Source organism: Chaetura pelagica, unplaced genomic scaffold (assembly GCF_000747805.2).
Source record: "Chaetura pelagica isolate M959 unplaced genomic scaffold, ChaPel_1.0 scaffold1502, whole genome shotgun sequence".
Taxonomy (NCBI): Eukaryota; Metazoa; Chordata; class Aves; order Apodiformes; family Apodidae; genus Chaetura; species Chaetura pelagica.
The window spans coordinates 80,735-98,752 of NW_009952294.1; the positions used below are offsets into that span (position 1 = coordinate 80,735).

The 18,018-nt window shown below is 42.8% G+C and overlaps 1 protein-coding gene across 1 annotated transcript; it reads left to right on the forward strand.

Annotated features, from left to right (window-relative positions):
* On the forward strand, positions 1–16,740 carry FAM83F (family with sequence similarity 83, member F; the record flags this gene model as incomplete). The annotated part of the gene is given in 6 exon segments (XM_010007808.1): positions 1–132; positions 134–157; positions 3,878–4,045; positions 11,130–11,251; positions 11,823–12,535; positions 16,676–16,740. Coding segments are annotated over 6 exon segments (1,224 nt in total), but the record flags the coding sequence as incomplete, so codon positions are not given.
* Between the last annotated feature and the right edge of the window lie 1,278 nt (positions 16,741–18,018).

The following is an 18,018-nucleotide window of genomic DNA, read 5'->3' on the forward strand; positions in this document are numbered from 1 at the left end:
TCGGACACGGAGGTGCCCCCGCTGGACTTGGGCTGGACTGACAAGACTTTCTACCGGGGCATCAGCCGGGTGGCCCTTTTCACGCACCCCCGCAAGGAGGAGAGCGCACCCCACCTGAAGGAGGAGGTGCGGGGAGGTGATCCAGCAGGCGCAGAAGGTAGGGCCTGGCCGCTGCACCACGGGGCAGCCCTTGCCTGCCTTCGTGCCTGGGCTGGGGGGCCAGCCTGGCCGGGGGGCACGGGGGGCAGCGGGGAGGAGAGGGCCGGCCAAAGCAGGAGGAGAACCTTGGCCCAACTAGCTGGTTGGTGGCCACCAGGCAGGGCCTTCCCTGAGGTTTGTTGCCAGTCACGATACAGTTTGCCAAAGCTGATGGCCAGGGTGGGGTTAAACCCCTTCACCAACCCCCCCAGCCCCAAACTGGGTTGTACCCATGTGTTCCTTTTTGTGATTCACTGGCTGAGCGAAGTTGGGTCATGATGCTGTGCCACCCACCCCTCCTGTACGTGTACTAGGTATCCCCTGTTAAAGACAGGACACCGAGTTTGTTTGTGGGTTAGTGTTTTTCAGGGTTTATTTTCTGTGGTATCAACACCATCCAGGCTTGACTGCAAGCAGCCAGAGTCCAGACAATATGCAGTTGCTCTTCCTATTTATCTTTGGCTGGAAAGGACTGTCAGTGGTGACAGGGCACCTCTGGCAAGAAAACAGATTGTCTGTGATGCTACAAGAGCTTGCGCTGAATAGGTAGGGGGCAATGATGAGGTTTTCTGGGTCTGCGTGAAGCTTCCAGAGAAGACCACCCAGGCAATGATCCCCTTTGGAGCTCACATCCACCCTGGGGAAAGGGAATAATAGCATAATAGACTTTGTTCCTTCTCTTAGTTCTGCTGCTTTCTGGTTTTTTTCTGCTTTCTAATTCAGCAGTTATTTCCTCCTCCACCCACCACCTCCCCCCACCCCCCAGCACACACTATAGGCACAACCTCTGCAGACTTCTTAAAACCAAATCTGGTGGGAAACACAAAACAATTTCCATAGAGGCATTAGTCCACTGAGTGATCTCAGCTTCTTGTTCACAGAAAATCATGCACAGTGACTGGTGTGATCGGTCCTTTTAGAAGAGGTGGAAGCTGTAAAATGCATACACTGATTTAGTGCAACTTCACATCCTCTTTGTGCTGCTGCCAGTGCCTCTACAGACTGCAAGGACTGGGAGACTTCTCTTTTCGATAGCTGTGCCTGGCACCTAAAAATCATTAGTTCCTTTGTAGTTGTTTTTTTTTTCACTGAGTGGACAAACTGTGCCTCTCTCAGCCCAAAGGTGGTTTTGTGTTTAACAGCCATTTAAGTGTTTAATGGTCCTTCCCATAGATATCTATGCCTATTGTGTTCAGCTGAGCTGGCCCTGGCAAAAAAAAATCTCCAAGTAGCTGCTTTTCATTCAGCAGAGGAGAGTAGGTGTTGGTTGTTTTGAGGGGTATTTTTTGGGGTGGGGGATCCAAACAGATATTAGTAACATGTGGCACATATTTGTGGGTGGCTTTTCATCAGTGTTTTACAAACATATGTTAATTAAGCTACCTTGCTGCAATGAGATTGGCAAGTTAATGCTTGCCAATCTGTGAATACCTGTGAAGAGCTAGGCACACCTATGGGCCTAATAGATAAGGTGTTTTCCATGGGATAGGTAGAGGAATAGGGAAAACCTCTTGCAGGGGTAGACATTCATGCTCTGACTTGCTGTATATGGGAACACTCCTAGGTAGTCTTCACACATCACCTGGTGCAACAGGGGTTTGAGAAGACTAACACACCAGCAGTGGAGTTGCATACCACCTGTTCTGCTGGCTCGGAAGTGCCATCTGCAAGGCAGCTAATCCACTTTTCCTACAGGACTGCGGTGTCATGGGTTAGTCCACAGTCTTGCAAAGAGGCCTGAATTGACCTAGAGCCCCAAAGGCTGAAGGGAACCATCCCTTCATTGTGCAAGGCCAGTGCTAACAATTAATGGTTTGTCCAGGATGTGGTGTGATTTCTGCAGTCATTTGGAGTCATTGAAATGGAGGGGATGTAAAGAAAACAAATTCACACTTCCACTGTCTATTCTTGATCAGTTCCCTGTGTGGATGTTCTTACTTCAAGTGAGTAGTATCTGGCATCCTTGGTTCTAACTACGTCCTTACAATGGTGTGTGGAGAGGAAGCGTAATAGGCCTGAATTAATGTATGAACTCTTCATACCTTTAATTGTAGTCTCTCTGTATATGAAGTTGTTTGGGAATAAAGTGGCAGAAGTTCACTGTATTTTAATTTTCAGAGGGTCTGGTAACATACATCTTGCCATTTTGTGCTAGGAAATGAGAACCAAGGCAGGACCTGAAATCCAGTTCTGCCTATTAGATGTTACTAAGGGACTTCACATTAGTTTATACTGTATCTCCACAATAGTTCACCCGTGTCCGGAACCTACATGTTAATGATGAGCGTAAACACAATTTCTTTTTTCTTCTAACAAAGAAAATCTTGTGTAAGCACTGTTGACAGAAGGAACCTGACAGAGCAGATGTGCTGGTTGTTGTTGGCTGTGCAAGCAGAGACTCAACAAACACAGTAGGGGACATTTACTGTGGCATCACTTTCCCAAAAGCAGTTTGTTCAAGGGCATTTTTCAAAGGAAAGAGGTCTCTGGTGAAAATTATCCCCCTTTCCACTGGAGGCTCCTGCAACTTGAGCTGCACCTCTTCCAAACTTCAAGCAAAGAAAATCCTATTGTTTGATCCAGTCTTCAGCTCCACTGACACCTGTATGTGCTGTCCCAGCACAGCCTGGTGCATTACTGTGACCCCGGCCTCTGGGAAGTTAAAATTTAGGCACCTCTATTCCTGGCATATGATCAGCATGAGAACTCTGACCTGGCAAGTTGAAGTTTCCTAGCAAGGCTCGGGAAACAGTAGTTTCCTTTATTCATAGCCTTCCAAATGCTGGGGAGAATAACTGAATCAGAAGTTATTTGATATTTCTAATGGTAAAAAGATACAGAAAGGGAGAGAAAGACAAAACATGTAAGATCAGCATTAAAGTTGCCAATAACTTGCTTGGTTTTGTTGTTACTCATCCTATGAATGTTCAGGCTTGTCTGTCATGTTAGTGCACCTTTTGTTTTATGGGAAATCTATGTCTGGAAAGAGGGATTGGTTCTATACCAGAAGAAATTTACACATGAAGAGAGGGAATGATAATTTTGCCTCCAAATCTTGAACACACACTCCAGTCCCCTCCTGACAAATGAAGGTGTTTATGTTTGTAGTCCATAAGACATTCCTTGGGAAGCCATCCCTGAAAGCAGAGTTCTGACAGCAATTTGGGAAAAAAGAAAAATAAAATTATTGTTTGCACTATGAACTGTGGTTGAGGATTCAGGCCCTGATCCCTTTGCACATTCATTCTTCCATTACTCACTTTCTGATTAAGTCTGAGAAGTTTATTTTTCACTCTTCTTGTTTCAGTCTGTGTTCAGTGTTCTTCTTTGTTTTAAGTGGATCCTTACAGAATGAAAGTTTTGCAATACAGAGGAAAAGCTAGCTACTTGGTTTTGACGTTCCTCAGGCTGCTGGAATAAGACCTCTTCCCCAGAAAAAGGAGAAGTGTCAAAGACGTAATTATTAAGTTCCTTCCAAAGTGCAGCACGAGCCAAGCCAGATAATTACAAGATTACTGGTCATGCTTGGGCGTGTAGATCTCTCTACTTTTGTCTCCCCTATATGCTGCTTCTCCATATTCTGGTATCAGTGCTTTCCTTTATTTTGCACCAGTGGGATGGGCCTCCCTTTCAGTTCCTGATTATTTTTTTTTTCAGTTGTCTGTCTTCTTGTTTCCAGATTATTGCAGTGGTTATGGATGTATTTACAGACCGGGACATCTTCCGTGATATTGTTGATGCCGCATATAAGCGCTGGATCCCAGTTTATATAATCCTAGATGAAGAGGGAGTGAAGCTCTTCCTGGAAATGTGCAGATGCCTTGACCTCAGTGACTTGCAGATTCGGGTAAGATACTAAATACTGAACTATTACCTGCTGCAGGTCAGTGGCCTTTTTCAGTTGTAATGAATCTTTGAACTCACTTGTACAGCAAACACATCTCTTCCTTCCTACAAATCACATGACAGCACTTAGACAAGGGTTAGTGAAACAGAGAAGGATAAAGGAGTGACTTCCTAATACAAAAGGAAAGAGAAGGGAAAGATTTTGAGTTTTTGCATTTCACCTGAGACAGGAGTATGTGTTGTTTCTTGGTTCTTGTGACATACAAATTTCTATTTGAGAAGAAAATTGAAGAAAATTCCTGTGGGTCCCCAATGCAAGGATTCAGGCTGGAGTCCAGAGTAGCTTTTTTGAGTTGTTTGCATGGATCCCAGTTATAGGACACATATACTCCAAAATCAAGACTTTTCTACCCACCAGAGATCATCTGGGAGTGAATGAGCTTCTATTCCTCTGCCTGAGAATGTAAGGGACTGAGTAGCACAGCTCCTCCCCAGTTCTGTATCAGTATATGCCTTCATATCGTGCATGCAGCACAGAAGCGTACTTAGCCCAGCTTGGCTGACAAAAGCAGCCTCAGTAGGATCTTATTCCATTACATACAGACTGAAATTCTTTGTGTGTTTATAGTTAGCATTGTATTCCCTGGGGTTTTTTTTTCCATGTTTTTAAGTCACTGTCACTACTACAGACTTGTTCCCAGTACAGAAAATGTTGCTAGGTTGGAAACAGCCTATGGGATACCAGACTAGCCCCTCTTGTGATCCAGCCGTTCTTCTGAGTAGTGGGCATGGGGAGGGAAGTGCCTTTTAGCCTGAAGGAAGGACAGATCTTCCATAAACACTGAATTAATAGTTAAAATAAAATTTTAAACCACAACCAAAACTCAAAAGCTCTGAAGGTTATAGAGGCTCATATTAACCATTTTAGGAGAACCATCTTAAATAGAGATGAAAATGACTTGCATATAATGGTGCTCCTGTGAACTACCACTCTCCTCCGAGTTTCTGGACTTCATCAAAAAAGACATCCAGCTGAGCAGCTTTCTCATCTTTCTCCAAAACAGAGATGGAAGTTTCTCTCCTCTGGTGTCTTTGAAAGCAAGACATAGACATCATTATAATAGACTTGTTTCTATTGTTGAGAGGATTCTGTGGCCTAGGCTTGAGTCTCTTTGGTACAAAACTGTGAAATCACAGCAGTAGTTTCATTTGTTCTGATACCTGTTTCCCTGTACTTTTCTCATCATTTTATCATGTGCAGGATTGATGCCTTCAGTGCTGCATATTTTAACTCTGGGATACAGTGAATGAAAAGGTGCTCTAGCATTTTAAAAAGTTGCAATGCTATTGGAGAGGTGAGTTCCTTGTTGTCTGCCTTCTCTGTCTTTAAACAGCAAGCAGTCCCCATCTGCTCTGCCTCTTACCTCTTTCACCACAGGTATCTGCATGGACTTTACACTCCAAAACAAACCATCACAGTGACTGGGTCCTGCAGCAGCCTAGTTGCATTACCCTTTCCAAAGAAGCAGGGTTCAAACTGATGCCATCAAAAGCTGGAGAAAACACTTGTGTGTCACTCCCATGCTTCCCTTTTCTCACAGCAGCCCTTGCTGTGTTTTTTCATTAGGCTCCTTCAGCTAACAAAAAATTCAAATACAAGCTGAGCTGAAGGAGGTCCACTGAGAAGAACTTTTTAACATCTGTCTTTGGCCTAGTTGTTCACTCTTCTGCAGAGCTCCAGCTCACAGAGGGCTGTCCTTTAACTTTTTCCCCTCCTTTCCAAGCCATCTCATACTGTGTCTTAAATTCCCTTTCGTGTTGTTGTATTCCTTTTTGAGTATGGCTAAGGCTTTAGTTAATCTTGTTAAGGTCAATGCAGTTTATTCCTGTCTATGAGACTATGGAAGGAACTGGGAATAGTCTTCCTGTAAGGGGCAACAGGTCATTTGCCTTTTAAGGAAGAGAGCCTCTTAGTATCCTGCCCAGGGCTGCCTTGGATGTGTCTATGCTGCTGCTTGGGTCAGTATGGCAGAAATCATCATATCATTTTCAGCAACAGGGAAAATGTTTTCTCCTTACACTGTCATTTTGTGTAGCCATTTTGCTTTCTTCTAAAAAATTTTCACCAGTGGCCACAGTTTGTTAGCAAAGGAACTGTATACAGTTTCTTTCTGCCCTGCTTCCCAGCTTTGCTTCGGAATGCCTGGGCAAGATTTACAGGATAGCTTTTTCTCAGAAAGTTGCAGCAACTTTAAGGGCTAGAGGCAAATTCTGATCTGAGGGAAAGAGAGAGATGACGCACTACCACAGGCTGTCATTGCTGCAGGGTCAGGATGCTTATTCTGTCCTGTGTCATCACAAGATGCTCAGATTGTTCTGTGATTCCTGCCCTTTTCATACAATGCAGAGTGAATACTTCAGCAATCCTAATACAGGGAAATTAATGTTAACGTTGGATTTTACTCTTTGTCTGCATACAGTGCTGGGCATTTTCACAAAATTCCTGGCTATTGTATTGTTTTGAGATGGCAAGGTTTCATGACCTGCCAACAGTCTCACAGGAGGGCAACTGCTGTAGTACCTCACTCTGCAAAGACAAAAAGTTCTTAACCGACTCCAAGTATGAAATAAGAAAAACCTAATTTTTTGTCTGAAGGCCAGAGATCACCAGAAACTCATTTAAATTCAACCCTCGGCACATTCATCCTGGGATGTGAGTAAGAATGTGTTGTGTGTATGTGTGAGTCATATGGCTTCCTGAGCCTACAGGACATGGTTTGCCAGACTTCTGATATATTTGACATAGGAGTGTTCTTTGGAGATCACAATTAATCAAAGTTCTCATAGGTATACGTTTCATAGCCTCACAAAAAGTCCTATTTTTGTTGACCTGAGGGTGAGTGCTCTCACCACTTCTTAGATGAGTTCTCTTTCTTCTCTTCCTTCTGCTAACCAAGACCCCAGTGTCAGACACTCCTGCTCAAAGATGGGGAGTTCACCTAGAGCTCCAAGCAAGACCAGGGAATGAGTTATGTGCAGGAAGTTCACCTTTATGTTAAATTTTACATTCATTTTCCTAAGACATAAGGAGTTCCTCCCCTCACTCCCCCCCCCACACCAGGAATTCTTAAAAGTTTCTGCCTAAGGAATTTTTGGAATTTCATTTCAGTATTTCATGTCTTTCCTCATCGATTCCTAAATCAAGCAAGGGAGAAGCTGAATGTGGTGTGCTGCAGTGCTGTTGATTTTTTAATTATCTGTTAGAGAATTCTAGGCTGCTTGTGACCTTTTGAAAACAGGTTTACAAGGCTCTCTTTTTTTTGCAAATATGCAAATAAATAGTACCCAGTAACGACCTGGACAGGTCATGTCCAGCCAGCTGCATTCCATCCTATTCTACTTGAATACCTGCAAGTTTTTGTCAGCAAGCATGCCTTTTCCAAAACTTTTCTGGGCAAATACGTAGGATAAGTCCATGGTATTTCCCAGCATTACTTGGCTTCTTCCAGATTGTGGCTGCTTTTCTGTCCCTGTGCAAGATGAGCACCTACCACCCATCTCTCTGCCCTGGAGGTCTGATCACCAGAAATGAGAATCTTGCAGACCTTGAATAAGAAAAATTCCTTTCCTGTTACTGTGGTCCTGTCCACATGAATCTCATCCCTCTCTTCCTCTTTCCCCCTTTGTGGTACCTCCATTTGGTATTTAAGAGTGGGAAGTAATGGGCATCTGGGGCCTCCCCCTCAGCCCTGTGCTCAGGTGAAGCAGTAGTACAAGAAAACAAAGGACAGGAGTTACCCTGATGTATTCTAGTGACTGAAGGGATCTGATTTTTCAGGAACAGCAGAAAGGGGATCTGCACATTTTTTACAACACTGTCAATATAAGGGACTGTTGAGTCACTGTCATCTATCAGCTACTGCTTTTGCCTGTTGCCTCTCCTTAATCTGTTTTACATCAGTTAGATTATAGTGGTCATTCATGTCATCCATCCCAACTTGAAATAAAGATCCCTGCTTGCTTTGCAATGTAGATATCAGTGGTTGTTCTTAGAAGAAAGGTGCACATAGGATTCTCTGGTGGAAGTCCTTGTGATGCTTCTCTTTAGGGTCTGTCTTGTGTATCCCTACTCAACCTCAGCTTGTGAGCACTGCTGCCCAGATCTTTCAAGTGAAAATTAAGTGTCAGTCAAAACAAAACCTATTACTGATTTTCTAAACTAGGTCTAGTTTAACCTTCTGTGGATTCAGGGTGAGGTTTAAAAGTGTGTCACAGTAAAGCAAGAAAGACTGTCTCCTTCACTGTTTGCATTAGGATGCTCTGTCAGGCTTGACTGTAACCAGTCCATATTAAGTTGCTGCCAGGGAGACGTTAGTCACTGCTTGTGATGAGGAGTGGTGCAAGCCTGTGTAAAGGAGATGTGGAAATTTTATGCACACTGTTGCTTCCATAAGCCAGGATATGACAAACCTTAAGCAGGCTTCTGCAAGAATACAGATCTGGAGGGGGTCGCTTCTATTTGGTGAACTAAATGATCTTCTACCCAAAATATTTCTTAGTACTGTAACATTAGTGCCCCCCCAAAGTGGCTGCAAGCTCACCCCATTTATATTTGTCTTTCCTCTTCTGTTGTTATATAGTCTTTAGTATATGAAAGCAGGCTTGTTCCTCCTGTGTACAGCTTGATAGATCAGTCTACAAATGCTCCAAGATCCTTCAAGGCAGAAAACATAATACAAATAACTTATTAAGTGACTCGATGTTTATATGACTTTGTGCTTGTTTTCTGCATTTCAAGATGTATTTATGCACTCTTGTGCCTACTTTGTTCAAGGAGGTTTATGTGTTCAGCTGTTTGGTTCTATCCCTTCTGTGCCTTTCTAAGTGTGATGCATAGCTCAGTTGCTGCAGAAATTCAAATGTGCTTTTTTCCACTAAAAGAAGGTGATATAACATACAAACACAATAAAATCGCAGTTGTTACATGCTAAGAAAGTTTCTGCTCACACAGGCTGATACTTCTTGTTTCACAAGAGGTACATGACATGTCAGAACTGTTGACTGAAGAACGGAAGTTCTTCCTGACACTTAAAGTCAGTATTCTGTGATTCAGCAAATCCCACATCTTCACTCAGCAAGGAAAAAAAAATATTTCAGGTGATGAGCCAGCCAACTACGATTTTTTTTTAATGTACTGGAAAGGGCACCCTTTCTCCTGTGCGCTACCCAACCTGCACTCAGCATCCCACACATATGAGTCACTTAAAGGCCTTGGGCAAGTCACTTCATCTTTTTCTCTTTCAGGCTCCTCATCTTTAAAATGGGATAATAATACTTTAATCAGTATTGGGAGCATTAATTAGTTAATGCCCACACAGGACTCCAGACAGATCAAGCAATAGGTGAATGTGAAATAGTAGTATCATCAGTTACTATTAGTCAGAATTTGTACTGACACTGCTCTATTTTAGTGGGGGAAATAGGAGCGGATTCAAAAGGTAAGAGTTATATTCAGATTATTAGTATTTTTAAATAGATCTGCATTCTTACATCACAAGTTCCTGCATGCTGATTTTTATAGCCTATCAATATTTAAGCTGTCAGGGAGGTTTATAATAATAGGACTTAGCTGTCTATGGGATGCGAGGCTGTGCTAGCATGTACTAAATCCTCATGATTCTCCTGCTCCTGGAGATGGGGGGAGAATACAGCAAAGGTGGATTGACTTTCCCAGAATATCACACAGTATAGTGTCAGAACTGTGATGACACCTGGGACTGACTCCCAGCCCTGGATTTATTGCTCCGTATCACTATACCTTTTTAGCTTTCCATTGTTAAAGAGTTCTTACAGAAACAGATGGTGGAATGAAGAAAATGGTCTAAATTTGTGTGTCAGGGTGACAAGATAATTTTCTCTAAACTTAGACTAGCAGTCAATGCTTTTGGGTTTTGGGGTTATGTGGGGGGAGGTGTTTCATGTTAAACAGTTTGGCAGTTCAGCCTCCTGCAGCCTGAACTCATGAGCGGAATTGCACTCAGTCCAATGTGCAAATACAGTAAATGCAGGCACACATCTGTTGTTGAAAACCATGTAATCTTAAATCTGTGATTTTTCTGTGCCTGGTACTGCTTTATTACTTTTAGGTTTGCTGGCCAAAGGGTGTAAGAAGGGAGGTTTGGGGAGAGGATTTTTTTCTAAGTACTCCCATTCATTTAATGAAAAGTTTTTTCTTCCTCTTCTTCAGAATTTCTTCTTTACTTGCCTACTCCTTTTGTTAAAAAAAAAAAATTGTGTTTTTTTCACTCTCTGTTGAACAGTGAGGAATCTAGGTAGACACTGTAACTATTTGATGTTCTTAGTAAAATTATGAAGGTCAAGTTTTGCTTTTGTTATAACATATAGGAAACATATATATATATGGCTTTTGAGCAATAGAATTGTTTCATCCTCTCTTCTGTAATGATTAAATTGTCCAGTCTCCTAATTTTCCCAGTTTTGTCAAGTCACATGCTGTTGGGAACCAGAACACAAGCACAAAAAGAACCTAAGATAGACCCATCTCAGTCCTTTGCACTGCACAGGTGTTGCAAAGTGCCTTAGTTTTGTAGTACTGCTGATGTCATCTGGAGAAGAACTGGTGTAAAATAGGGATCAGGATTCAGAAAGCACAGACGGGACTCAAGAGCTTCCTCTGATTCATTCCCCTGAACTGGGCTGGGTCTTCTGAGCTACAGCACAGGACTGGAGATGGAGGATTATTTGATTTTGAAGGCATTGTCTTGCCAATGGGCTAAGATGAATAGCTGAAGATAGCAGGCAGGGTTACAAAGATGCTGGCTCATTGGACAGGGCTACAAATTAATGGAGGGGAGTGACTTGCATAAACAAGAGATGACAACAGGTCTAATGGCACTATGCTTTCCTTTCTGCAGCCCTTCTGATTTCTGGTGGCTGATACAAAATGAACTATAGTCCCAGAAGTAGTGAGATAATGTGAGTGACATGTTAAGACTTGGAAATGGCAATTATCTAATTCTCTGCCCTATTTATTGTGACATTTTGTCTTTTCACCTACCTGTTAGAATATCCGCATACGCTCTGTGACAGGAGTTGGGTTCTACATGCCAGCAGGGAAGATCAAAGGCACATTAGCATCCCGATTCCTGATGGTGGATGGTGAAAAGGTGGCCACTGGATCATACAGGTGGGTCCCTCTTGCTTAAGGCAAAGCTATATTCTTTTTGTGTAAAGAATGGCTTGTGACTTTTCTTGAGAGTCCCATGTCATTCCCTTTCCCCTCCCAGCCTCTATAATCTGTGTGGCATCTATAGGAGTTGGGGTGGGATGACAGAGAAGGTGTCATAGAGCACAAGCTGCTCCTCAGAGAACAAAACATGCCCATGCTAGTGGACCATTTCAGTGGGCTAGAGATAGCTCCCCACTGTGTCAAGTGGTGGCCTGCAAGGACTCCCCACCAGCCACTGTACTCAGTTCTTTTCAGTCTAGAGACACCTTGTGTTGATGCAGTGTTGCTTTTTATAAAGGCTAAACAGTCCTTCAGACTTTTAGGGCCATTTCTTCCAGATCTGGTGTGCATGCTTAATGAAAAACAGTAATAAAGGGGTTCATGTGTCTGTGCTGACCCATCTTGTCAAGGACATACAGGCAAATGGCACAATGTTAGATATCCCCATGTAGCGTCTTAAATATTGTTAGGTGAACTGGGTTAAGTGTGCACCCAAAAATCTAATGTTAGGTTTTTTTCCTACTCTTAGCTTCACATGGAGTTCATCCCACATTGACAGAAACATCCTGCTAGTCTTGACAGGACAACATGTGGAGATGTTTGACATTGAGTTTCGTGAGCTCTATGCCATCTCAGAGGAAGTTAATTTCTACAAGGAACTGGGTATTGCTAACCCATTCCTTCTTGGAATTGGGAAGCCAGGCCTTCATTCCTCCACTGTAGCTCGGAAGTTCATTAACCCCAAGTATGGTTTAGTGGCAGGGGCAACTCGTGGTGATATGATGCTCTGGGCTTCACGACACCGGCAGGATAATCAGGGGAACACGGAAAAGGAGGAAACAAGTGAGTCAAAGAAACGGTTAAATCAGTTTCTGAATGACTTAGTCACATTGGAGCAAGAGTTCCCAGAAATTGATCCACCTTTGGAGAACTTGGCCAAGCTGAATCGGAGCCCTCAGAAACTGTTGTACCGGATCCAGATGGACCTGAAAAATAAATCAAAATCCAGAGAGTCTATTCGTGATGTGAAGAAGGAAGATGCACAGGCCAATTCAAAGCAAGGAAAACGGTTTGCCAGTGGGCTTTTCAGTCGCAAGGCCAAACGGTCTCCAGGCTCAAGCATCGAGGCCAATTCTTTTGCCAGCGAAGGACATTCAGGAGAAGACCTTGGGAACATGAAACTGGAATATGAGCAGCTGAGCATTGGCCATGCTAGTGTTCGGAGCACTGGAGGTGTCTCAGGTAAAACCTCTTCTACCAGCATATTCTGCTTCTGTGTCCCTTGGTCTGAGTTTGGCTGGTTGCTGCCAATGTATCCATATAAGCACCTGTGAGTAGATGCTTTTATTTCCTCTATATTAAAATGAGCAGGATCAAAGAAGAGCAGAAGTTGTATCAAATGATACAGGCAATTTAAGTTGAAAGCAATCAAATGGCAGTCTTACTGTACAGTCAGTACTTCTCATGTAAATGTTTTCTCATACTTCTCAGCAAGCAGGTATGAGAGAAAGGGAGAGAAAAGTGAACAGCACCTTGTGTAAAACAGGTCATGTGTACAGTTCATGAAGTGTACTCCCATAATAAACAGCAGCACTATTTTCACTGTTGTAGTTGCTAGCAGGGTGCAGACAGATTTTCAGTGTAACCCTTCCTTTCCTCATTTGGGTTTAGTAGGCCATTTTTACTGTGGCAAGTTACTGGTAGAGAACAGAGGAACAGGGCAAGGAGTGGAGAAGAGGGTAAAAGTCTTTTTAATTTCGTCCTTTGTCACCTTCTGAAATAGGGGAGAAAAGTCACAAAAATAGAACCTATAGAGAAGTACTAGATCTCAGCTTTTTTTTCTTTGGTGACACAAGGTCCATGTTTTCACTAAGTCCTTCCAAGGTTTCATCCATTAGAAGACACAAATTATAGAGGTTTCTTGCAATTTTTGGGTTCATAGCTAACTTCTCAACATTTTAGATGTTTTCTCAGATAGAAGTAAATCAATGGCCTATTCAGCCTGGTTGTCTTACTCTCTCAAAGAGTGGTGCTGGGTGTCAGTACATCCTGACATAAAAATAAACCAGTTCCAGGAAGAAAAATTCTCAGCTTGTCTGGCCAGAGACCTTTCTGTGCTCTGGTGAATGCAAAATGCAGGTGTAGACAGACTGAATTCCCTTTCAACTGCCGTGCTGTCAAATGTAAAGACAAAAGGTGCTGGGCCATCTCCTCTAAACTATGTTCCTCCTTAAAGAGGTTGGACCAGATGATCCTTGATGTCCCATCCAACCTAGCATTCTCTGGTCCTCCTGAGACCAAAAAAAAAAGCAAGGTAGTGGGATGGTCAACAACAGCAATTGGTTAGGTTCTTAGAAATACTTCCGGCAGAATGAAGGATAGACTTAAAAATGCCAAATGAATGGAAGAGAGAAGAAGTGTAAGAAGGCATGGACAGTTTATTTAAGACTATAGTAGACCCATTTCAGGATGTGTGTTTGTCATCTGGGGAGGCAGAAGTAAACCCTGGTCTAAAGAGGTCCTCTCTCCAAATGACTTTATGTCTTAGGCATGGACAGTATGTGCTTCTAGGCCCCATTCCTCAGAGCCAGACCTATGGGGAGTCGAATGCGCATTTCCCTGGGAGGAATGGACCTGAGGGCTTGCACTACCCTCTAGTGACAGAAGCAGAGAATTGCGTAATCTGCGATTTGTCAGCACTTCACTATAGATTCCCTGCATTTCTCACTGTCAGCTGTTTTAAAGCAGACAGCCCGCCGTCCTCACAATGTCGTGATGAAATTAGGCCCAGATTAAAATAGGAAAGAGATGGGTGTCTGTAGTTGAACAGTGGGGTGCTGTGCCCTTCTGGGGCATTCTGCAGTCAGGGCAGCTGAGATGTCCCTATTCCTTTTAACACAGTGGATCTGTGCCAGGCACTCTGATGCTTGGTCTGGACAATTTCCACAAAGACACAATCATGCTATTATGTTCAGGTTTTATTTACTGCCATTGCTGCTTCCTGTGGGCTGCCACCTTTTTCGATAAAGGGGAAGGTCCAGCACACCAGCCTTCCTGCTGTGCTCTTCCTGACCTGGATGTGTCTTTCCAGGGAGTCCATGCAAGTATTTTTTTGTTTTATGCAAATCAAGAATGACTGGTTTTGGTGGCAATGGAAGACTCCACAGCTTTTGAAGTGTAGTGCAAGTAGACTTAGGTCCTCTGGTGTTATATAAGGCTGGAGGGAGATCACTCTTTCTGTATTGCTTTTGAATTGAATCACTTTTCTTGAGAGAAAACTTTTGTAGTTTAATGGTCCTAAAGTGAGATGTGAACAGAAATGGCAGAGGGCATATCAGGAAGATGTAGAGGTATGAGAAAGAGGAAAAAAAAAATTGCTATCCAGAAGACGCTGCAGCTACTTGATCAGTAGCACATGCTTCATTAGGATTTAATAAAAAATTATTGAACGTGGGCATGGAATAGAGCTCCAACTTCAAGATAAAAATAAGAGGCACTTTGTTTTTGGGTAACTGTAGGGCTGACTTAGTTTTAAAAGTTTAAGTTGGTTTTGAGCAGGTCCAGTAAAAACTGATGCTGTGATACTCTGCATGACAGAAGGGAGATAAGAACTGGAAATGAAGGAGAGAGAAGGTTTTTGGTATGCAGTCAGGTTAGGAGGCAATTATTCAGAGCTTCACAGTTCAAAATAGCTGCCCTTACCTTTTGTAAAGATTAAACAGCACACTTAAGCCCTATGGGCCTGCCAGTGCACACATCCTCCAAAGCCACTATTAATTCTGTAGTACCACAGAGACACATCCCACCTTGCAAATGCATAGAGAGACCAGATCCACACCCCAAGTAGCTCACAGAGTAATTGAAAGACATTATTCAAGCAGACTAAAGGTCAGGTTCAGTCTTGTAAGAGCAAATGGTGATGAAGAGAATCTGAACTGGGAAGGGAAGTGATGAAAGTGCATTCTGCAACAGAGTCTGAAAATCTGACTCAGTATTTACATGCTAGAAAAGCATACCTGCAGGTCAGAATCGGGAGTCTGGAAAATACAAGGGCTACAGATAGTAATGTTCCAAACTAAGCATCCAAATTAACATATTGAGGTGTTGTCCTAGCACACTGCATGGAGTCTGTGCTTTGTCTTACAAGGCTTTCTTAAACCATGTAATGAAATTAATAAAACTCTTGAATTCGACTGTTGCCCACTTAGGAACACAGCAGCAGCAGCTCTGAACCTGACCAGAATCTTCTTAACTTTAAGCTGCTGCTGAGGAGACTGATCAGCAAAGGCACTGATGTCTGTGTGCAGGTTCTGGGAAATTCTGCAAGGGTTTGAAACCTTTGTGCCTTTGGGAGGCTCTGGCTTTTTGTTCTGTTTTCTCCTCTGCAAGAAGCAAAATGGTCTTGTTCAGAAGGGTCTGCTATCTTGAGTTGCTCCATGGATTGCCTTTGCTCCTTATGAGTGATAGATGCAGAACACACATGCTTAGCAGCATGATTTTTTTGTTTCACTTTTGTGTGCTTGTTGGAACAAGAAATGGGATTTACACTGGGCACTGCAATACCACAGAAATAGCTGCTTAGTTATGACCAGCATTTTTCAGCTGAAGTGGGATCGTGGATGGGTGACAACTGGAAGGAAGAGGCGAATGTTGTTTGGTACATATAAGGAAGGTATTTGTTCTATCTGTAGTCCAATCTGTGGAAAAAGTTCAGAACAGTAGAAAGTGAGAAGAATAAAGGAGTCGGGAGTTGGAATTAAGCAGAGGAGCACAGATGCTTTTGAAAGTAAACATGAGGGTCTTGAATGTGATGCAGACAGGGAGGGGAACAGGATTGATCAGGAGATAGAAGTAATAATTAAAATAGTAACATACAGAATGGGCCAAAGAGGGCATAGGAGGTAGAATGAAATGCCATGGGGAAATGTGGGGAGGAGGCAGTAGCACAGAGAGCAGCCACAAAAATGAGGGCAGGTTTCAATGCAGCTTCCCACATGGTTATCAATAAGTTGCAGTGTGGAAGAAGGTAGAGAGGAGAGGGAGAACAGAGAGCTCTTCTCTTCCCCATCACCTACAGGTGATGAAAATGTTGATCAAATACCCACAAGAAGAGAGGGATGTGAAAAAACGAGAATGCCACTGAAGCTGGGCTGGCTACAGGAAAAAGCCTGGAAATCTTTCTCCAGTGGTTTTCTCCAAAATTGGAATTTGCTTGTATTTCAGTATCTCTTCATTTCATAGTAGTAGGAAATAAAACCACTAGAGAGTGTGGAGTAATGTGGATCTAATACAAGGTGTATAGTAAATAATGAGATAGGATTGAAGTGAGTACAAACTTTGTTCAGGTCTTATTTACTTAACATTAACTTCTTTTAATTCCAGGTAACGTGGGTCCAAACTCCATTACGAGCGATAAAAACAAACAAACTACCTGTGTGTTATCTTGATGGGGAAGGATTGTCTGGAGAGCTGAAGACTGAACAAGCTGGAACAGTAACCTCTTGAATTATTTTGGACTTACAGCCATGTCCTCGTGCAGTGGTCTCTAAAGTCACTGCACAGTCCTGGATGCACCTGGCACTCACGGTTAAAGCACATTTACTGGGTGAAGCGTAGAGTTTGGATGATTGGTTCCTTAAATGAGGGTTAGTGATGAATGTATTAGTCCATATGTCTGTGTGCACACTTATTTTTTATATAAAAACAACTGTGATGACTGGTCTCAGAGCTCACTCTGTGTCCAGATAAATGCAGGAGATTTTCTGACTTGTGCTGCTACTTCAGTCTGTCTAGCTACAGACTCAGAATCACTGTGTTGCATTGTTTACTCGACTGCACTGCAGAAATTTATTGGTCTGACTGGCTGGAAGGCTAAATCCAATTGAAGTGGCGAATTCTCAGTGAAATAAGGATGTTTACAGACAGTGTAGCAATCCTTTGTCCACAAGGAGTCTTCCTGTAGGTTCCTGTTGTCACTTATCCACATGGAAATGAGTGGTCTAGGAGAAGGGTTTAGCTAGCAGAGGCCAAGATATTAGTATCTTAACTATTTCATGTCATAAATATAGCAGTTGAACAAACTCATTTTACAAGAATGTAAGAAAGAGAATGGGATATATGGGATGTTTAATCTGCAGTTGAGACTGAGTCAGGAGAAATGTCTTATAAGGGGGACTGGGTAGGATCTGGGAGCAATAATGCAGCCTGCAGTTGCTGCTACAAAATCCTTCTTGTTACTGATTCAGCAATACTTTACCATTCATGGAAACTGAATGATTAAGGAGCACATCTTTGAAGCCTAAAAGAAGAAGCAGAGGAGGCATACTAGCTTTTCCAATGTTCCCTTTTTCTTTTTTTTTAAATTAACCTTTCCAAACTCTCAATCATGCCAAAATCAAGAGCTCTGATCCATAAGAAGCACTGCATGCAGTCAGACCAAAGGCATCTGATCTGCTAATCTGTCTCTGAGGATAACCAGTAACAGGTGATCAAAGAAGCATAAAAATATAAAGCTTGTATACAGAGGTCTTTCTCTGACACTGTTCCAGCAGTCTGTGGTCTCTCTGAACTGGTGATTCCCTCTGGATCTGGCATTCATGAATGCACTTAGTCCCTTTTAAAAAATCCTTTGCTACTTTCGGCCTCCACGGTGTTCTTTGGCAATGAACCCTGGAGTTCATTGTGTGGTATGAAAAAGAACTGTTGTCAGGCTGCTTTAATGGTTT